The 21,813-nt window shown below is 58.2% G+C and overlaps 1 protein-coding gene and 1 long non-coding RNA gene across 4 annotated transcripts in view; one reads left to right on the top strand and one right to left on the bottom strand.

The window, feature by feature from the left end:
- The window catches only part of RIPOR3 (RIPOR family member 3), a 74,460-nt gene that overhangs the window by 20,149 nt on the left and 32,498 nt on the right, over window positions 1-21,813 (bottom strand). Inside the window, exons 2-3 of one of the 2 annotated variants that reach the window (XM_053890137.1) lie at window positions 11,461-11,579; window positions 2,455-2,601 (exon numbers count right to left, since the gene is read on the bottom strand). In XM_053890137.1, coding sequence (XP_053746112.1) covers window positions 2,455-2,601; window positions 11,461-11,579 — 266 coding nt within the window. Of the gene's footprint in view, window positions 1-2,454; window positions 2,602-7,106; window positions 7,368-11,460; window positions 11,580-21,813 lie in introns of those variants that run through there. The other variant, XM_053890138.1, reaches the window with a different exon arrangement.
- On the top strand, window positions 486-21,382 carry LOC128773451 (uncharacterized). 2 transcript variants are annotated; one of them, XR_008417694.1, is made up of 5 exons: window positions 486-558; window positions 5,489-5,580; window positions 12,514-12,720; window positions 15,087-15,140; window positions 21,240-21,382. It is a non-coding gene; the product is annotated as an uncharacterized LOC128773451 (long non-coding RNA). The 2 variants fall into 2 exon arrangements; XR_008417693.1 differs by lacking the exon at window positions 21,240-21,382 and adding an exon at window positions 17,780-18,888.

The raw sequence follows: 21,813 nt of genomic DNA, 5'->3' as shown, positions 1-21,813 counted from the left end.
TGGGAGATGCGCCCCTTGAAGACAGGCTCCAGGCACCCGGCCCCAGCTCCCGCTCCGCGCCAGTGCAGGTGGGGCGTGCGGTGCGCCCCGTGGGTGGCGGATGACAGATGTCCCTGGGCTGGCGGTCAGGGCTTGGCGAGGGGGGGCAGGTGACCTTTCCCCGGAGCCCGGGGTGGGTGGGGGAGGGTTGCGGACAGAGGGCGGGTCGGCACTGGCCCCGGAGCCCCACTCCCTGCTTCCTGGCCGTAGGATCCTGGACGAGCTGTGTCCCCTCTTTGGGACTCAGTTTCCTCTCCGGGAAAAGGTGAGGAGGCTCTCTGATAGCGTTCTTCAGGGATTCAATGGCGAGATGCCGCTGCTGCTGTTGTCACTGCTATTAATTAGTGAGAAACAGAGCAGGATCGCAAGAGGCGGAGGGCGGGACAGGCCTCCGGCCGGAAGGAACGGCCGCGTGCGATTCAGGACACGCGCATGCGCGCTGAACGAGGAACCTGGGGCGCGGCAGCCTCTGCGGACGCTCCCCTGCCCGGGAGCTGCTCAGCAAGGGCCACGGCACAGGTACAGGAGGGCAGATGGGGCATTTGGGGAACCAGTGGAGGCGGGGAGTGAATAATAGAAGAGTCTAGAAAGGTTGAAGGTCAGAAAGGACCCTGAATGCCCGCCCGAGGGTAGTAGGGAGCCATGGGAGAGACTTGAGCAGAGCAGGGGTGGCAGGTGGAGAAGGGGTAGGTGGGGACGGGGCTGGGACAGCAGCAAGGGGGCTGCTGGGAGAGAGGAGGCCCCTGGACTGGGCGTCACGGAGTCGAGGAACCTGGAGGGGCTACGTGGCGGCCCCCCCATGTGACTTATTCACGGGGCAACACTGCACTGAAACCACAGTTCTCTCTCGAGCCCTGACCTCTTCCATGAACCTCGGGTTTGTGCCCGAACTACCTCTTTTCATCTCCACTTGGACGATCTCTCTCTCTCTCTCTCCTCTCTCTCCCCCCAGTCCCTCCCTCAGTCAATCCCGTCTGCTCCACCTTCAAAATGTATCCTGAAACTGACCCTGTCCCCTGCCCACCCACCCAGCTGCCACCTGGTCAAGTCCGCCATCGTCTGCCACCTGGACCCTTGTAGTGACCTTCTTACAGGCCTCCCCGCCCCTCGCAGCCCATTTTCCACGTACGGCCAGAGAGTCTTGTTAAAACTGAACTCAGACCACACCCTTCCCCCCCCCCACCCCGCCCCCCCGCGCAGAACCCAGCTCACCCAGAGTGAACACTAAGTGCTCACGGGCCCCATGTCATCTGGTCCCCATTGCCCCCAGACCTCCTCACCCTTGCCTCCCTCTCTCAGCTCCCATGCCGGCCTGCTCACTATGCCCCTAATGCTCTGATCATGCTCCTGCCCCAGGGCCTTTGCACATGTGGCTCCCTCGGCCTGGAATGTTCTTTATCCATTACCTGCTGGGCTCACTCCTTCACCCCTTCAGGTTTTTGCTCAAATGTCACCTTCTTAAACGAGACCTTCTTTGAACCCCTTATTCAAAATCAGCCCCACACCTTACCTTGATTTGTTTTCTACCATGGTACTTCCCACCATCTGACCTATTTCTGTATTTTGCTTTTCTGCCCTGCTTATTGTCTGTCTCCCATTAGGAGGCTCCACGGGGGCAGGGATTTCCGTGTTTTATTCACTCCCACACCTTGTGCCTGGCCCTCCGTTAGCCCTCAAGAAAAGCGCATGGAGTGGGGCGCCTGGGTGGCTCAGTCGGCTACGTGTCCGACTTGCTTCCGGCTCAGGTCGTGATCCCACAGTTTGTGAGTTTGAGCCCCACATGGGGCTCTGCACTGACAGTGTGGAGCCTACGTGGGATTTTCTCTCTCTCTCCCTCTCTCTCTGCTCCTCCCCACCCCCCTCAAAATATAAACAGATACACTTTAAAAAAAATAGGTGGAGTCAGTGACCGAATCTTCCTGTTCTGGCCTCTGCCCAGCTAGCCAGCCCAACTCTCTCCTTCACTCAAATCCAGCCACCCGGGCCTCCTGCCCTACACTCTCCTACCTCAGGGCCTTTGCCCGCGCTGTTCCCCCTGCCTGGGACGCTTATCTCCCAGAGCCCAGCACAACCGTCGGGACCTCCTTGGTGGGTCTCCTCTGCCTCTCCATCGCCTTCCTCCGCGCACTCGGGGCTGCTGGGAGTTCTGTTACTGCTTACGTCACTTCTGTTTGGCCATCTCCCCTCTCCACCATAAGCTCCCTGAGGCCAGCATCCCCCCCGCGGCGTTCACTGTGTCCCCAGCGCCGAAGGGTGGGCCTGAGCGCGTGGCTGCACCCGGGACGCGCTTGTGGACTGCAGGAGCTCCCTCCTTGGCCTCTGGCAGACAAGACCCGACCGTGTTCTCTGAGGAGAGGCGGAGCGGAGAAGCGGCAGAGAACGCCCGTTTCAGGGACAACAAACACTGGTCCTTACTTGAGGCCTCTCTTGAGTGCTTCGAAGATCTTCTTCACCTGCTGTGGCTTGGGGTCCGGGCAGACAGACCCCTTCCGCAGCGTGCCGTACATCTTGGAGGATTTGGCAGGCATTCGAGCTCTCACGGAGTTCCCGTGGATGGACTTTCTGTGAGAAGGAATGAGGGGCAGAGCTGGGATCCGGACAAAGCCCTCCCCAGCCGGGGGGGGGGGGACCGGTGGCCAGAGCCCGGGGCGGTCAGGAGGCCTGGCTGAGTCCCGCCCCGCCACCGCCGAGCCGTGTGAGCTCAGGAAAGTGGCCGGGACTCTCCGGGCCTCGGTTTCCTCATCTGCAAAATGAGGGCTTGGATTTGAAGATTAAAAGACGAAGAAGAACCTGACGCGAGACATCAACGCAGCGGGAAGTGCAGTCGGGCAGCCCGAACGCCAGTGTTTTCGGCTCAGCGTGGTCTGTCCGTCGGACAAAACTACTTGGGAGGCCAAATCGTAGCCGTGGGGCGTTCCCGTGGGTGGGCACTTGCTAGCTTTGCCTGCACAGGACCCACGCCTCTCCCTCTATTACTAACACCCCAGTTTTCCTCTGGGGCCCCTCCCCAACTCCGCTGTTCATGCATGTGGTTTGGAGGGAGGTGGCTTGACAAATCACCACACACACAGACACACACACACACACACACACACACCTGCACACACATACACAGGCATTCCGAAGCAAATGCATGTCTCAGGCCTGGAGTCAACATACTCCATTTCCCTGGCTCAGGGAGAGGCACAGGACACAAATCTGTCCAGTAACCCTGCCAGGAGTTTGGTTCCAGATTCACAGACAGGAAAAGGATTCTTTCTTCTGACATTGCTATTCCGGGGGAACATACACCTGGAACAGCCAGCCATTCCCTTTGCATCATGTAGGGGGAATGGAGGCAACACAGGGAGGAGCAGGTGGAGGCAGACCAATTCCACACGACCATGAGCTCCTGGATCCAGCTATGCCTGAAGCTAGACCTGCCCGTGGAATTTCACTTACATGAACCAGTTGGTTCTCTTTTCTGCCTAAGCCTTTTGGAGTTGGGGTTGGGGACTGAATGATCTTAAAAACTGATGTCCCCAGGAGCACCTGGGTGGCTCAGTTGGTTGGGCATCCGACTTCGGCCCAGGTCGTGATCTCACAGCTTGTGGGTTCGAGCCCCACGTCAGACTTTGTGCTGACAGCTCAGAGCCTGGAGCCTGCGTCAGATTCTGTGTCTCCCTCTCTCTCTCTGACCCTCCCCTGTTCACACTCTGTCTCTCTCTCTTAAAAATAAATAAACATTTGGGGCGCCTGGATGGTGCAGTCAGTTAAGCGTCCGACTCTGTTTCGGCTCAGGTCACGATCTCATGGTTCATGAGTTTGATCCCTACGTCAGGCTCCATGCTGACAGTGCAGAGCCTGCTTGAGATTCTCTCTCTCCCTCTCTCTCTCTGCCCCTCCCCCCCCACACTCTCTCTGTCTCTCTCTCAAAAAAAAAAAAAATAAACTTAAAAAGATTTTAAAAACATAAACACTAAAAAAAAATTTTTAAGGAAAAAAAAAAAAAAGAACTGATGTTTCCCAGCAGTGACAGCTGTGTCTCTCAGCCCTTGAGGGGTACACCAGCGTTTCAGGATTGATTACAGTAGTACAGGGTTACAGTCCCGGGCTGGTTTCACTGGCACCTAAGCCCCTTCTAGAATCCTATGCCTCGTCCACTGAGTGCAAGACCAGGGCTGCCTCCGTCCGTCCTCTTAAAGACATTGTTTCCCAGGTATCCCTGCACCAGACGTGGCTTCAGGACTCCCTTCTCACGGGAGAAACAAGAGTGGAAATAACACTCGAACGTCTGGGTCAGTCTCTCAAAGAAGCTTCTAGCTTTTCCTTCCAGCTGCCTCCCTCCCTGTCTTCCTCTCGGGTGCACTGAGGAGCCTGCTTCAACCTGTGCTCTAAGGTTCCTCGGGGATGGAGACAGAGGGGGAGGGAGGGGGAGAGACGGAGAGGGAGGGAGGGGGAGAGAGTGAGCACGAGCAGGAAGGGGGGAGGGGAGCAGGGGGGAATAACCAGTTTTATTTGTTTTTTTGTCAAATGTACTTCACCTCTACACTGAGGTACTACCCAAGCCTCAGTTATTTATCTGTCAAATGGGAAAACAATAGACCCTAAATGAGAGAGCAGTGCTGGGAATTCTCTGAGACACCAGGGGAAACATTCGGCACAATGGAGGCAGTGGGTGCCTAATAAATGCTTGCTACCGTTATGATAATCACATCCCATCTGTATCTGTCCCTGCGCCCACAGCCTGGAAAACAGTAGGTGCTCAGTAAATACTGAGCTGAACGGGACGAGGGAAATACAGCGTGTCGTGGGGACTAGAGAAGAGAGAGTTGGGGGAGCCCAAGGGCTCAGCGGGACCTCAAGGGAAGAACAGGATGAAGGGTCGTCCCAAGAAGGGTGTTCTGAATCGGGGGACAGTGAGTCAGGGTGGAGGGGAGGACGCGGTCCAGTCTGTGTGTGATGCTGGGCGGACAGCAAGGAGAAGGCTTGACCGAAACAGAGTGAGGAGACCCTTCCCGCCGTGTGGGAGCCGAGGAGGGGGAGCGGGGAGGAGTGGGTCAGCTCCCAGCTTCACAGACCTGGACGATGACAATCCGGGAGCATCGTGACGGTGCCCGGATAGAAGGTGCCCCCTGAGTGTCTGTTGCTTCCCACCCCTGCTGTAGGAGCTTTAAATAAACATCGATTTAAACCCCATTGCAAGGTAGGGAACCGGAGGCTCAGAGAAGTGACTTGCCCCAGATCACGTGAGTGACAGAGCTGGGACCCAAACCCAAACATGGGCAGATTCCCAGCCCGGGATCTGAACCACCCCTCTGGGGGCAAGGGGCAGGGTTCCCTCAGGGTCCTCAGAATCATCTGGAGGACCCAGGCTCAGATTGCCGAGCCCTCTCAGCAGAGGCCCCAGTCTCAGGTTCAGCAGGTCTGGGGCGAGGCCTGAGAATCTGCATTTCTAACACGTTCCTAGGTGCTGCCAGTGTTGCTGGTCCAAGGACCACGCTTTGAGGACCACCGTCTTAGGGGATTCACTCGGGACACATCCTCCTGCTGGAAACCCAGGTATACATCTCCCCGGGAGCCCTTCAGAACTTGCTGCACTTTTGCGGCCCCAAATCAAGGGAACCGGACCCCCCGACTCACTCAAACACTCACAGAGGGGCTTTCTGCGAATCAGGCACCATGGTGGGAGCCGAGGGCCTGGGGTCCTACCCTCGAAGACTCCCCGTCCCCGGGAAGAGGGGAGGATTGAGGTCTGGAGAGCCAGGCAGGGGGCAGGCAGGGCACAGCTTCCAGCTCCTTCGGCAGGCCTGACAAGTTCACTCTGGCGCCCCAAGAGGCTGAACGGGCAGCCAGGCTGTACATCCAGCCCAGCCAGATGTGGCACATTCCACACACAGATACAGACACCTGCTGTTGACTCAGCAGAGAGGAGCTGCCCCGGCCGCCCCTCCGGTTGGGTTCCCTACCCCGGGAATCCTCTCCATGTTACATGCCAACGATCCAGAAATAGCGATCCCTGGCCCTGCCCACGCCCTGAGAACTGGGTCCTAGGGGATGTTGCAGCAAGGAAGGATCGGGGGGAGCAGGGGACTTGCCACGCTGGGAGCTTATGTTGTCTCATGAGACACAAGCTCCTGGTCAACCACCCATGGACAAATCCCAGCCCCGGGGGTCATAGGTACTTAACCTCCTAGAGACGCAGTTTCCTCATTTGTAAAGGGCAGAGAAGAGTGCCTACCCCATAGACCAGTCATGAGACCATCATTCACTCAACAAACATTTACTGAGCACTTACGGCACACCAACCAGCATTCAAGGGGCTGGAGGTAAAACAGAGACCAAAGCAAGTAAAAGCTGTGTCCCCGCGAGCTGCCATGCCAGCTGGGGGAGGCGGTGGGACAGCCGGCACAGGCTCTGGAGCTAGGTGCCCGTGTCTCTATTCGGTAACCCCACTTACAAGCTGTGTGACCTTGGGTAGGTTAACGAACCTCTCTGTGCCTCAGTTTTCGCATCTGTAAAATAGGGCCCGGGGAAAGCGTTGCTGTATGCGTTAATAAATGTAAAGGGGTTTGAGTAGTGCCCGGCAAAGGACAAGGGTTCCGTATGTGTCAAAGTTAAAGAAGACAATAGGAGCGCCTGGGTGGCTCCGTTGGTTGAATCTGACCCTTGACTTTGGCTCAGGTCACGATCTCATGATTTGTGAGTTCGAGCCCTGCGTCGGGCTCTGCACGGACAGTGTAGAGTCTGCTTGGGATTCTCTCTCTCTCTTTCTCTCTGCCCCTCCCCCTGCTCGCGCTCTCTCTCAAACTAAATACATAAATTTAAAATATAAATAAATCAGTAAGATCATAAATATCCAGGCCCTCGAAGGGGCTGCCCTCCCTCCGCCCTCCCCCTGCCTGAGGCCACACCACCCACCTCCTCGAGCAGGCCGTCCACAAAGTTGACATGCCAGGCGGGCAGAGGCGGGCAGGGCTGCAGCCTTCGGAGAGGCGGGTTTCGGACGGGCTCAGGCCCCTGGCAGGTGGGGTGCGCGAGCAACTCTGGGGGGGGGGGGAGGGGTGCCGCGCAGGAGCCCAGCTCACCTGCCAGCTCCCAGGGGTCCCCGGCCCCCGGGGGGTGCGTACCCTCGGCCGGTCCCCGCTGCCATCTACCCGGAGACCTCCTCACCCTCACCGCTGCGGCCGCGCCTGGCTTCACTGGCTCCCGGGGAAGCTCTGAGCTCAGTGCTCTCGTCTGAGGTTCAGCGGGACGGGCGCGGTGCCGGGCTGCTGGCTCAGCCGGGGAAGTGCAGCCTTCAGATGGCGAAATCGGGCTGCGTGTCTGGCCCGGTGATACAGCCGCCAGGGCAGAGGGCGAGCTCCGGGGGCGGGTGTCTCACCGGCTCTGGGAGCACTCAGTAAATATTAAACAGCCCCTGGCATGCCAGACAAGCTTCCGGAAGGACACGTGCCACCCGGTGGCCCCAGCCCTCACGTGAGGCCACCGGGACGGTCTTTCTGCCTGATCGTCGAGGGGAAACACTTTGTCGGAGGCCCGGTGCACGGCCGCTGCAAGTGCGGGACCTGGGGGCAGGCGGGGCTGGGTGTGGCCGGGGGGCAACGATAGGGCCAACTGGACACGTTTCAGGCGAGGACTCAGTGGGCCGACGGTGTAAGCTAACCCTGTCTCTATGCCTGGTGGCCCTGGATGGGCGGGCATGATGAGGAACAGAGCAGAGCAGGGAGAGCACCTCCACCATATCCTTTCTCCAACCTCCTTTCCTTGAAAATCAAAGGTTTACTACTTAGTTTTCACACCCCCGCTTCCTCTCAGCAGAGGAATTCCTGAGGTGGTGAGGACCTGGCAGGGGCTCCTAGCTCAGGAGGGTACCCTCCTGACAGCCTGGGGGAGAGGAGACCTGGCTGAGGAGTGACCGGAAGGGGGTAAGAGCAGCCACGCCTGTGAATCGGGGCAGAATGGGACAGCATCATTCATAGCAATCATTCACACCTTAGTATAAAATTTCCCCACCAGATAGATCACTTCCTCAGGTGAATTCTTTGATTATGGAATAAAAAGCCATGTCCAGAGTCAAAAGGGTTTCAGGTGCCAGGGCAGGGGCAGAGGTTGGACAAAGGGGACATCAATGAGCTTCAATCCCCAGCTCTCCTATCTGAGGTTATTTTTACCTGCCCTGCCCCAGCCACTGGGTGCCTTGGCAATGTGTCTGTGATTCAGCCTGGTTGGATTACCTGAGAAATAAGGCCAGAAGGTGAGGCCTGAAACCCAATCTAGGCCGTCCGGCCCCAGAGCCAAGGGTCCAGACTCCTGGGAGCCAAGGGTCCAGACTCCTGGGAGCTGGCCAGAGACAGGAAGTTAAAAATAGATGCGCTCTTCCCCATCCTCGTGGGCAGCTTCTTCCTTACCCTTGGAAAAGGGCACTGAGGAGACTAGATGCCACTCAGGGACCTCAGAACCCACCCAGGCTGGTGGCTCCAGAATTCTCCAGAATTCTCAGAGCAGGAGAAGGAGAAGGAGCCACCAGGAGAGTGGCTATTCCGGGATATTTACAGCCATCAAGGTCATCTGTCTTAGACCAGGATGCAGACCTTGCCAGACGTGATCTTGTCTTTGCTGATGGCCAGTGAGCCATAGCGGGACAGGGTCAGACCTCTCTGTCTTCTTCCCGCCCAGAGTGCTGACCTCAGGAGTCCTGGGGACACTACCTGGGCAGAGCTCCTGACTGGGGCCTGTGGGAACATTCCCATGGAGGCAGGAAGTCCAGAAGCCCCCCAGGGGCCTGGCAGGGGGAGAGCTGCAGGCAGGACCAGGCACAGAATTCATGAGGCCCAGTGCAAAAGAAAATGCAGGACCCTTTTTTCAAACTGTAGTAAGGGTTTCTAGATGGTGGGGCACCTGGGTGGCTCAGCCGGTTAAGCATCCAACTCTTGATCAGCTCAGGTCACGATCTCACAGTTCGTGGGCTGGAGTCCTACATTGGACTCTGTACTGACAATCTAGAGCCTGCTTGGGATTCTCTCCCTCCTCTCTCTCTCTCTGCTCCTCCCCTGCTTGCACTCTCTTTCAAAATATATAAATAAACATTGAGAAAAAAATTGAGAAAAAAAAAAAAAGGAATTTCTAGATGGCAACACCAGAGCATTACGTGAGCACAGGGCCCTAGTGAGCACACTGATTGTATACTCACGCAGCTGGCCTTGGCTGCCAGGGTCTGTGAAACCCCCCCTTCAGCGCCCCCCACTGCCAGACCATGGTAACAAAATCCCCATAGTGCCTCTGTGTGAGTTAGAGAAAGGTACCCCACCCTGGGTGGGCCAGCTGCACGCCAGGGCACACAGCTTGGGAGGGTTACATGGACTGGATGGCCCCCTTGGCTGGGTGACCTGTGCAGCTGTCTTTAGCAGCCCTGATTACAGACCCCATGGTGTAGGGGGCCTGGTGACGCCCAGAAGAGGCAGCTCAAAAGTGGTTCTGTTAAGGAACATGATCATTCCCTGGCCAGTTGACTTAATCCTTCTCAGCCGCACTTATGGAGTGCCTAATGTTTGCCTTCCTTGCGGTGGCATCCACGTTTTCTCCTCTTGGAGGCTGGGCGTCAGAGGGACTGGGTGCTCACTCTCTCTGGGGCTGTGTTTTCCTGTGCTTCAGCTCTTTACTGCGCCCCCCCCCCCCCCCGCCGCCGCCTTGCACCTTGCGTGTCCTTGCTGTGGCTCACAAAGCCCCGCAGGCCTCCCTCTCTCACTTCTATCCCCCAAGACAGCCACACACCCACTTTCTGTGCCTCAAAGCTCATCCCCACCTCGGGACCTTTGCACTGGCTGCCCCTTCCACCTGGAAGACGTCCCCAGCCCTGCATGCTCTCTGCACGTGAACATCAACTTGTCTTCTCTCTGGCCTTAAAGGTGCCCCTGCCTCACTGAGGGCCTCCTCTGAGAGCCCTGCCACCCTCCCACATCCCCGTTTTAATTCCTTCACGTGCCACCAGCTGAATCCATCTGGATTACTGTCGGCTTATTGTTCGCTGCCCTGACGGGAGGGCGGGGCCCGGTTCCGTCCCCAGAGCCCGGGACAGGGCCTGGGCAGAGTAGGTGCTCCATAAATATTTGGAGAACGAATCAGGGATTCCTAAGCACGCTTCCAGCTGAGACCCTCCAGGATTTCAGCTCTGAGACCCACTCCTCCCGGGCACGTGCTGGCACTGAGCGGCCAGGAGACAAGTGGGCGAGCTGGGAGAGCTGGACCTCAGGGACCAGGCATCACTGGGGGGGGGGGGGGGGCGGGTGTGCAGCTGAACCCCAGGGAAAGAGCCACAGGAAGGCCCGGTCTGGGGCACGGGTGGTCCACCTCAGGACACGGCAGTGAAGCCAAGGCCCAAAGGAGATTAAGCAGCCCCTGGCCAGGTAAGGAGGAGTCACAGGAGGGGCCAGGTGGAGGGCCCGGAGGAGAGAGCGGCCAGTGTGACAGGGAGATGTTTGTTAGGCCGCGTGAGGAGTCCAGATTGCATTCTCAGCACATGGGAACCCCTGGCAGGTTTCGGGCAGGAGAGGGCCGTGACGAGCCCTGGCCAACCCTGCTCGGCTGGGAGTCCTGCCTGTCCCCCACATTTGCTCAGCCAGGCAGATGTTTGGGCCCCTCGGGCTTGGGCCACTCGCGATGCCTGAGGGATTGCCCCACCCCTGGGCGGGCAGCTCCCCAGGCTTGCACAGTGCCCGACATGAAGCCCAGGACCAGTCTGTGGCCCCCAGGAATGGAAACGAACCTTCCTCCTGGGAAGTACCTGCAGCCGAAGGAGACTCGTGGAGCAGCCATGAACTCACGTCCAGTGGGGCAGCCCTGACCCCAGGCCCATCTCTGCCGTTCCTCCTCCTTTGAAAATTTCCTGCAAGCACCTACTGTGTGCCAGCATGTGCCGGCTGCTTGCCTCGTGTCACCTCATCGTACGCTCACGACAACTCTGTCGGGGAGGGACACTCGTGATCCCCATTTCACGGATGAGGAAACCGAGACTCCGAGAGGTGAAGTCACTTGCCCCAGGTCACAGAACTGGGATAGGTGGCCCCACGTCCCATTCTATCAAACAGGAAGAACATTCCATCCTGACCCCGCCCCCAGACTAAGTTCCAGGGCTGAACGAACCAGTCTTGCTGTGTGACCTTGGGTGAGCAGCTCCACCTCTCTGAGCCTGTTTTCTGATCTGCTAAGTGGGCCTGATAAGCTCACGCAGGTGACTTCCAGGACCAACTGCCAGGAGCATGTGAGATGAGACGGCTTCGGGTCTCAAGGAAATTACAGGTTTCTCCCAGCACCAAGTGTCACACACGCGCACACACACACACACACTGTCCTGGGCTGCAGACTTGGCGTCAGAGAGAGCTTCAGGGTCACAGGCTGCACAAGACGAGCCAGCCCTGTACCCTCCTCACGGGCAGAACTTACGCGATCCTCCGGCTCTGTGCGCTGCTGAAGCCCGCGAAGGAGGCGCTCCGGCCCACGACCCCCACGGCCCCCGCGTCCCCAGAGGACAGGAACCGCAACCTCACCGACATGGCCGTCACCTACAGGGAGAGGACAGGAGAGTCAGCCTCGCACTGCCGCCTGCCGAGTGCGGGTCGTGGCTGGTCCCCCTTCACCGTGGTCCCCAAGGTCCTTACAACAGCCCCACAAAGGGGGCAGCTGGTACTGTCCCCAGCTCACAGATGAAGCTCAGTGAGGCTAGGGAACTGTTTGGGGCTGGCAGCAGGAGCGAGATTCGAACCCAGGTCTCTGTACTCTGTGCTCAGGTTCTTAATGGCTGAGCAATGCTGAGGCTCCGGCAGGGGGGAGTCAGCTCCTCCTGAAACCATACCTGACCTCTTCTCAGCTACTCCTCTCCAGTAACCCTCACCCCCCTCCACAAACACTCATGGAATGCTGTGTGCCAGACACTGTGCTGGAGACACGCACTGAGCAAGACAGGCAGAGTCCTTGCCTTCCAGGGCTCCCGGTCTGGCAGGGAGGCTAATGAGCCACCAGTTACGGTGGGACCCAGGGGGTACTCGACTTAGCCATGGAGGAGGTGATCAACTGCTGAGAAGGAAAGGCTGATAAGGGGAGAAGGAGAAGGGAGAGGGAGGGGAGGGTATCTGAGGCAGAGGGAACAGCATGGGCAAAGGCCCGGGGGTACAGAGGACACGGCATAATCCAGAAACAGAAAGAAGAGCTGTGGTTTGGGCCGTGACTCCAGGGGAGGCTGGAGAGGCCAGCAGAGTGCAGCTCCTGCGGGGCCTTGGTAACCCCAGGGAGGAGTTTGCCCTTGCAATTGGGCAAGGGTGACTGGGAGCCATGAGAGGGTTTTGAGCAGGGGTGACAAAGCCCAACTCACGTGAGGCCAAGCTGCTGGCATCCAGGCCCTCCAGAATCCCTGGATCTGTTGCCCCATCTCTGGTCCAGGCTGCAATGAGGCCAGCCTAGAACCCTGGCTGTCTTTTCTTTTTTCCAAACCGCCTCTAGGTTGGAAAAACGCCACCGTATCCCTCAGGAGTATCGCCGGTGCCTTCCAGCACCGACAGTCGAAGGTTCTTCTGCATATCTGACCTGAATCTCTGCTGCTGCGTTGCTCCTCGGCCAGGGTGGAGACAGTCCAAGGATTCAACCCCACTGCCGAAGCCAAGCCTCTAAAAAAGCTCCACTGCACCACCTCCCTCGTATCGCTGCTTGGTAAGGCCCCTGCCTCCCAACATCCGTCCACCTGCCAGAGTCCACGCCTTTGCTCAGGGCTGGGCCTCTCCCTGGAATAACGTTCTCTTTCGAGCCACGTCTGTCCAGCGTCCCGCCCTGCATTTTATGTGTGGTCAGCCCCCACCATAGGCTCCAGGGCCCCCCTGGCAGATCCGTGCGGCCCCCACAAGACTTCCCCTCCTCCTAGGCTCCCCCCATCCCCACCCCACACTGTGCTGTACATCGCGCTGAGGACTGGAAACCGAAAGGCCAGACCTGCGCTCAGACCCCAGCTGTGCCACTCGCCAGCTCCGGGCCCCGGCGGTCACGTTTGCAAAGCGGAAAGTCAGAGAAGGACCAAGGAGACCGTGCGCTGAGGGTGCACAACACAGAAGGGAAAGAGCTGGTTGTCTCTGTGCCGTTGGCCGACAGAGGCCCCCGCCCCGCTGGGGGCTACAGAGGCGGACGAGCCCGGGGAGCGCCCTCCAGCCCTGCCGGGGGAAGCTGGCGAGTGTTTGCTGAGCACCCACTGTGTGGCAAGCCCCAGCACCAAGGACTGTCACATGCTGTGGATCCATGAACAGCGGCCCTGACGGGAGCCACCGTCTGTTGAGTGCTGTTACTAAGTCAGCCCTGCGCTAAATGTCTCACGGAAATTATCTTAGCAAATCTACGCAGCCCCTGAGGCCTGGGAGCTGTTGCTGACCTACTTGGATAGATGGCGGCATGAGACCCAGAGAGGGGACGAGACTGGCCCAAGAAGCCCGCGTGGAAGCAATGAGACAAGTTCGGAACCTGAGTGCGAGCGGCTGCAGACGCCATCACTTCCGACTGTGCGCAGTCAGACGTCCCCGTCCCGCCTCTAGATGTCCCAGCCCCACAGGGAGGTCCCCACACTCCCCGCCTGTGCCAGGCTGCTGCCAGCCTGGACCAGCCCCTGAGCGTCAATCGTTACTTTCTTGGGAATTTTGGTAGCTTGAAATCAGCCACGGCAGGAATGTGTACACCCTGGATGTCGGCAAGTGCTACAAATTTGGGCTTTTTTTGTTGTTTTTTTTTCCCCTGCAGGTTAGTGAGCTTCTATCAGTACACCATTGCCCTACCACTATCGGTGTGTGCTCAGGGTGGCACCGGGGACCTTCTCGAACTCTTGAGAGCCCCCAGCCAAGCTGGGCAAGGGAATAAGGGGGTAACAGGGAGGGAGATCACTGGGGTCACTGGTTGCAAAGAATACTCTGGTGCCAGCCTGGGGACTGGGGGCTCGGGGCTGGGGGCTGGGGACTTGGGGCTGAGGGCTGGGGACTGGGGGCTGCAGGCTGGGGGCTGGGGACTGCGGGCTGGGGGCTGGGGACTGGAGGCTGCGGGCTGGGGACTGGGGGCTGTGGGCTGGGGGCTGTGGGCTGGGGACTGGGGGCTGCGGGCTGGGGACTGGGGGCTGCGGGCTGTGGGCTGGAGGCTGTGGGCTGGGGGCTGCGGGCTGGGGGCTGCGGGCTGGGGGCTTCGGGCTGGGGACTGGGAACTGCGGGCTGGGGGCTGGGGACTGGAGGCTGTGGGCTGGGGACTGGAGGCTGGGGACTGGAGGCTGGGAGCTGGGGGCTGCGGGCTGGGGACTGAGGGCTGCGGGCTGCGGGCTGCGGGCTGCGGACTGGGGATGGGGGCTGGGGACTGGAGGCTGGGGGCTGGGGGCTGCAGGCTGGGGACTGGGGGCTGCGGGCTGGGGACTGGAGGCTGGGGGCTGCGGGCTGGGGACTAGAGGCTGGGGCTGCCGGCTGGAACACCCTTCCCCTACCTTCCCTGCTCCATCAGTTACAGTAGACTGCGGATGGCAACTTCTCTGCTCCCCCATCAGACAGAGAGGGACCTGCAGGCGGGGCTAGAGTGTTCTCTGGTGCTTGGAAGATTCACAGCACATCCTTATGGGACCAGAAACAGTGCCTAAAAGGCTGGGCCTACTGCTGCCACCGTACCAGGCTGTGCAGCCCATGGTGCCAGATAAGTGGAAGCCTCAGGCTAAGGATAGAGATAAGGATGGGGATAAGAATTTCCACTAAGTGCTAGATTCCAAGGCAGAGGCTGACAAACATTTTCTGTAAAGGACCAGATGCCAAAGTTTTTGGCTTTGCAGGCCATATACTCTTTTAAATACCCACAACTATTTACCTCTATTGTTTTAGAGCAAAAGCAGCCACAGACATTATGTAAATGATGAGCATGACCACGTTCCCATAAAACAGTACTCACAGCTATTAATGGTTGACCCGTGGGTGCCCAGCACCCTCCGTGCTACCGACTCTAAGGGCTTAAAATCTGATTTAATTCTCCCGACATTATATAAGGTAAACACGATTATTATCCTCATTTTGCAGATAAAGAAACCGAGGCTAGAGAGCAGAGGAAACGACTCATCCAAGGTCACACAGGTAGGAAACAACAGAGTTGGGATTTGGACCCGGGCATAACGGGCCTTAAAAACCTGGTCACTTCATTCAAGGTGGCACCTGTTCCCCGGGGGGCTGTGCTGAGGACATGTCCCCACCCAAGAGCCAGACCCAGGCTGAATGGAAGCAGGTCACGAAAGGGACCTGCCAAGCTAGAAGCCTAGCATTGGGGGTGGCCAAGAAAAATCAACCCCATCCCCTGCAGGCTTCAGGGTGTGGGAGCCCGGGTCCCTGGGGGCTTCTGGGGACCAGCATCAGTTCCCAATCAGCTCAGCTGCTCCAAAAGGGAGGCCAACGGCCACCCCCAGCCTCCCCCACAGGCCCTGATGGGGTTAATCCTGGCTGTTGACTGGTTGGCCCCCTGCGATCTCACCCAGCTGGGTTTCTTGCTGCAAAAACATCTCCCTTCTGGCAGATGGGCTGGGATGGCCAGGCTGAGACCCCTAAGATCTCAGGAGCCTTCACTGGGCAGCCCCTGACAAGACCCCGTGAATGCTGGTCACTTTCGACCAAGGCTGATATTCTCAACGTTTAATCAGTGACCCAGCAGGGGCACTGACCACTCTGAACAGAGGTCGGCACTCAGAGGCTCAGGACAGCCCTGGATATAGCTGGCACTCTGCGGGGCAAGAGAGATAAGCCAGAGACCTCGCTGGGCCCCTGAGCAGAGGAGAGAGGCACAGAAGTCATGCAGGTCCCAAACCTTTGGTGGCAGACAGGACCGCCTCGTCCCCGTGCGTCCCTCGCTGCCTCTCGCTGGCTCGGTACCCTGGGGCAGCACCCGCTTAGACGGATGGCTTGGACACAGCTGGTGAGTGCAGCAGGGGCCAGGACACCTGGAGGGGCTTCTCACACAGCCAGCGGCTCCCCAGACACTGGGACCATCGTCCGGGACCTCCTCCCCGAGGCGCGGCTGGAGGGAGCCTGAGCCCACTCCGCTAAATCTGGCCAGCTCACTGCTGGCCAGAACCGCCCGCCAGCCCAGGGAACCTACAATTTCACCTCATTTGGAGGTGATGCTTCTAAATTTAGCGGCGTGGGCTCTCAGGGCTGGGTGGCTTTTATGCCTGAGTCCCTCACTTAGGGCTCTTTTATATCCGCTCAAATGCCAGGCAGGGCTTAGTTTGCTTATAGGAGTTTCCAAAATAGTCCCTTTGGTTTAGCACGAAAGGAAATGGTAAAATAGCCCAGGATGAGGAATGTGAGTTTATACCTAAGAGGGATGGGCGACCCGCCGAGGCCGCTCTGGGAACCAGACTACTGTCTACACCAGATGGAGGGCAACTCCCTCGTTTCACCGGCGAGCACGCCCAGAGTGGTCACGTGACTTGCGCGGATCACCCAGAGGTGAATGGAAGGGCCAGAAGAATCCACGCCCCTCCCCCCTGCCAGCTCCACGGCTGCAGACACCTCCAGGCCTCTGCCCAGGCCGTGTCCTCTCCCTCCCTGGCACGCTCTTCCCCCAGGTCTCCCGGGAGGATCCCTCCCGGCTTGAGATCCCGGCTGAAAGGTCACCGCCTCAGAGAGGGCCTCTCTGGTGCCCCCTGGCGACAGCGGCTTCACTCTTCACCCTGTTTCAAATCCTGCAGAGGACTCACTGCCGTCCCAAATTGTCTTGTCAAGGTGCTTGGCAATTGTGTGGCCCTCACAGGAGTCCCAAGCTCCGTGGGGACAGGGACTTTTTGGTCTTGGTCACAGCCGTATGTCCCAGGGCCTCACCAAGTAGGGGACCCCAGTAAGTACTGGTCCGTAAGTGATTGCTTGAATAACTGAACGATTGAAGGACATCTCTTCAGACCTGTGTCTAGGGCTCACTTACTTGATTTGTTCATTCAACACACACACATATCGAGTGCCTACTGAATGCAGGCACTGGGCATACGGCTGTGAACTAGTCCAGTAGGAGACAGGAATTAGGGTATGAGGTTGGACTGTGGTGGGGAACTAGAGGCGTGGGGGGCAGACAAGGATCCCTCACCCAGCCAAAGGGGAGTGACCGGGGAGACCCCCTGGGGGAAGCGATATGTTGACATCTAAAGGAGGGGGAAGAGTTGGCAGGGGGAGAGAATGGGATGGAAGAGTGTGCCAGGTGTTGGGAACAGCATGTGCAAAGGCTCAGAGAAAGGGTCAACTAGATGAAATGCAATTAGATGAACTTAGTACAGTGTGTGTGGCTAGAGCATCAGGTACAAAAGAGGATCCCTGAGGGGCTGAGTGGGGGCCAGGCCTCTATGGGGACGGGGGTTTAAGCTGCATCCAGGGAGAAGTAGGCAGGACAGGCCTCCAGCACCCTCCGGATTTGGTAATGGCGCCCTTGAGTTCGTTCACTTACTGAATATGCCCTACTGCACACCTGACCAGACAATGCTATGTCTCCGTAGACGATGAATGAGTGTCTGCTGCATGCCAGGCCGTCGAACCCCGCACCTCCGTCCAGGGGCTAGGGGCAGTCACACTGGAGACACCTCTGTCCCTTTGGCCCAAGGCCCATGTCTCCTGGGCCAGCACTGACTGCCGTCTGGGGGAAGCTCAGACACCCTGTACGGCCTACACCAGCTTGACCTGGGTTTTTGCCCTCTGCACTCGATCCCTCACCCACCCACCCCTTGCTTCCGCCACAGACAAGACCCAGACATTTGATGGTCCCTGAGAGGGAAAATCCCACGGCCGAGCCACAGAGGACAGAAGCCACGTTAGCTCTGACACCCGCCAACTCGGGCTCCCCTTCTCTCTGGGAGCCCCTGGGGCCCCGCCCCTACCAGATGCTTTCAGATGCTTCTCTACCCGCTGCAAGGAATCTGCTCACCTCTCCTGAGCCAGGGAAGCGTGCCCAGGGGATCTCTGCATATGATCTGGAACAAGTTCCCTCCTCTCTGAGCCTCTATCTCCCTGTCTGTAAAGGGGGAGGGCTGGGCTAGAATTCGGGGTCCCCCAAGCGCAGGCCCGTCTGAGCCAGGTGAGGAATGCATAGTAGAGACCGTGATTCACCTGGCAGGAGAGTCATTCTTGCCTTCGCCCCCTTCCTCTCCTGGCTCCCCAGCCATCTGACACTTGCCCCCCCGTTCAGCCGAGTTCAGAGCTGGCGCCGGGCACACGCTCAGATCGCATCAGGTGTTTTGTTGCCTTTCTTTTAAGGTAAACTTCCGTTTAGAGCAAACCGTCTTGTGTACGATATAGAGTGGTTTTCTTTAAGTGAAAGAGTGATGGATTTGAAGGACGCTTGGTTTAAGTAGGGCAGGTAGGAACCCAGCTTCTTGGAAGCCCACGTTTCTGGGTCCCACCGTGGAAGTGGGACCGGGGGGGGGGGAGGGGAGGGGCACACCTGGGTGTGCCCCTGCAGATGGCCTGATGGAGTCAGATGAGCAGACAGCACCGGTTTCTAGTGGAAAAGAAGAGGAAGCAGCATCTTGGGGAGCCCTCCCTGTCCCCCCAGAATTCATTGTCCCAGGGCTGCAGGGCAAGTGGAAACTTCCTGGCGGTTCAAGACGAGGCATGGGGGTCGGGACCCAGGATCCAAGAGGGCCCCTTGCCTCAGTTTATCACACAGTCTACAGTCCCCTGTGACCTTCCAGCCCAGGGCAGCCCTGGGAGGTGTCCACGACCCGCCCCAGCTCAGGCCGGGAGGCACAAGAGGACCAGTCACGTGAGTGGACAGATAGGCTATCTCATCAGGCTTCACGGCGCACCTGTGACCGTCTCACAGCTGAAAACCCTGCGCAAGGCCACCAACGGCCAAGTGCGAGGGAGCCCAAAGGGCTCAGCCATACGGAGGAAATTTCCGTGGCAGGAATCAGGAATATGGTTTTGAGGAATAATGACACGGGAAGATAGAAGATGTTGAAAGTAAGATGTTGAGGACAAGAGACCAAGATGTCAACGATACACGACATGCTCTCCGTTTTATTTCTCCATCAATGCCTTACCAGCATTCTACCGTGGGCACGCATTCCCTCACAAGCAGAAAAAAAAGAAAAAAGTTGATTTGAAGAAAACAGAAAGATTGGTCACGTGTCCCTGGTTGCACAGTAATCAAGCTGCCAACTGGGCTCCGACCTAGAGAACAATGCTTTTCAGGATGAAGCTGGGGTCACAAGAGATGCTTTTCTCTTAAAAAAGAAAGAAAGAAGGAAAAACAAACTTTTAAAGGTCCACGAATATCATCTACACTCCCAGCTAACGCCAGGGGGCTTTTGCGAGGTAAAGATGACTCATGAATCTCTGTGAAATATCCAGAGGGTGTTTTGATGTAAATGCCCCCCCTCAGCGCTCTGAGCTCACCGGACGTCACCGCGGGGGGTGGAGGGGGTCACCCGGAAGAGACAGCACCCCTTTGGGGACAGGGCCTCCTGGGGCCGCCGTGGGGGCGGGGGAGCGTGGAGCCTGTGGAGCTGGGGGCACGTGGCTGGAAAGACGGAGCCCCGATGCGGGATAACAGAGATCGGGGGGCAGCCAGACCCCTTCTCACACAGGTGAGGCGGGAGGGACTGAGCCAGAGGCACGGTGCAGACGGACCCCTCCCGGCAGGTCGGGGTGAGGCCACACCGTGGTCACGGTGCTTGGCCAAGTGCCTCTGTTTGACGCTAAAGAGGGAACCCGGCAATATTGCTAATGAGAACCGGCTTCTGCCACGTTCTGCGCTAAGAACCAGCTCCTTTCATTCCTGGTCCCCGGCAGGCCTGGCCTCGGCTTCGCTCTGAGCGGCACCCCCTTACCGTGTGCCGGACGCCGGGCCGAGAGCTGGACACGGCACGTCTCCCCCACAGCACGCCTCTGAGGTGGGCGCTCTTCCCACCCCCGTTTTACAGACTGAGAAACTGAGGCTCGTAGAGCTGAGGTGGCCAGAACTAGCAAGTGGCAGCGTCCCATCTTCGACATCTCGCCTTAAAACACTTGCGTGTGGGCAGTGTGACACAGGTGTGCGTGCCCCTCATCCACGTCCTAGGGGTGACCGAGCAACACGTGTGGGACCCCCATCAGAAGCCCTCACTCCAGAGTGGTTACGGGAGGGTCTCAGGCAGAGCTCCACTGACACTTTGGGCCAGAGCATTCTTGGCCGGGGCGGGGGGGGGGGGGGGGGTACCCTGTGTATTTAACCCCTGGACACCAGGAGCACCACGCCCTCCAATGGTGACAACCAAGAGCGCCCACAGACACTGCCACGTGTCCCCTGGGTGGCAGAATCACCTCCAGTGGGAACCACTGGGTTAAAGCAGCTCTTCAACTCTTGAGGGTTCGTGAATTAGCGTCGCGGGCATTCGGGGTAATTTTCACGCGTGAGAGTGGAGGCGTTGAAGGCGCGACCTTCCGTGGGTGGCAAATACTTCCCCCCTCGTATGAATGGGGGGTAGGAATCTGGGGGGCCCAGCAGCCCAGCATCTTCAGAAGGGGCCCCGGGGCTGCAGCTCCCATGGGGCCTGTGCCAGCCCAGCCCCCGCACGCACGCACCTGCACACTCACACCAGGATGCGGACAAGGGCCTGGAGCCTCAGAGCGGGGGCTGGAGCTCGGAGAAGAGGTTGGTGGCCCCTCGGGGAGAGGTTGGTGGCCCCTCGGGGTGTTTGCTGTCAACATCAGAGTTCTGAATGACACCTGCCTTCCTCGCAACCCCCGCCCGGCAGCGAACAGAGACCCTAAGGCAACCTGCTCATTTTGTCCCAAAGCACCCGACCATTGATGAACACACACTGGTTTGGGGCCACTTAGCACAGGCAGGACTTGGATTCAAACCCAAGGGCCGCCTCGGTCACCCACTCCGCTTCGGGCACTGGATGATCTGCCCGAATTCTCCACGGTCGGGGACACAGACGCTCCCTGCTACTCACCCGCACAGCTGGACATCGGAGCCACCTCTCCTAAACCGTCAGGACAGAGAAAGAACGCCATTCCCGACTGCTGTCTCTGCTCACCTCTGCAGTTAGGTTCCTTTCCCAGAGCACCGGGGACTCGTGCACGGGGCCCACGAAAATGGGTGGATTACTTTTTAAATCAGAAGATAAGAAATGAACTTTCAGGGGCGCCTGGGTGGCTCAGTCGGTTAAGTGTCCAGCTGTTTGTTTGTTTGTTTGTTTGTTTGTTTTTTAGCGTCCAGCTCTTGATTTCGGCTCAGGTCGTGATCTCCAGGTTCATGAGATCGAGTCCTGCGTTGGGCTGTGTGCTGGCAGCATGGAGTCTGCTTGGGATTCTCTCTCCCTCTCTCTGTGCCCCTGCCCTTCTTTCTCTCCCTCTGTCTCAAAATAAGTAAATAAACTTAAAAAAAAACTGCCTTGAAAAAAAAAGAAATGAATGTTTAGGTTAAACAGAATGTTTTATATTATAGTGTATATGTGTTACTATTTCTATATTAATAGCATGTATTTTACCCATCCTTAGGCCAATTCAGTGGTAAATACACTATTTAATATTTCTTATACAGGAAGAGTCCTGTGAAGGCCAAGGTGCTGGGGACTCAAGAAAGTCGCCACGGGCCCTGCCCTTTGCCCTCTGCTCGCCCTCCTTCGAACCTGTCTGACTCCAGAACGATCCTGCCATCTCCAGCCCACAGGCTCCCTCCCCAGCTCCTTCCCACCCACACCTTTATTTTACAGATGCAGCGAGCCCATCTCTCCTCCCTCCCCCTGCTCCGGTTTACCCTCCACCCTCCCTGCTCCTCCGGCCC

The sequence above is a fragment of the Panthera pardus genome, unplaced genomic scaffold (assembly GCF_024362965.1).
Source record: "Panthera pardus isolate Hobbes unplaced genomic scaffold, ASM2436296v1 HiC_scaffold_25, whole genome shotgun sequence".
In the NCBI taxonomy this organism is placed as follows: Eukaryota; Metazoa; Chordata; class Mammalia; order Carnivora; family Felidae; genus Panthera; species Panthera pardus.
Note: the sequence above shows the minus strand (reverse complement) of the source record. Positions and strands in the feature narration are given on the sequence as shown.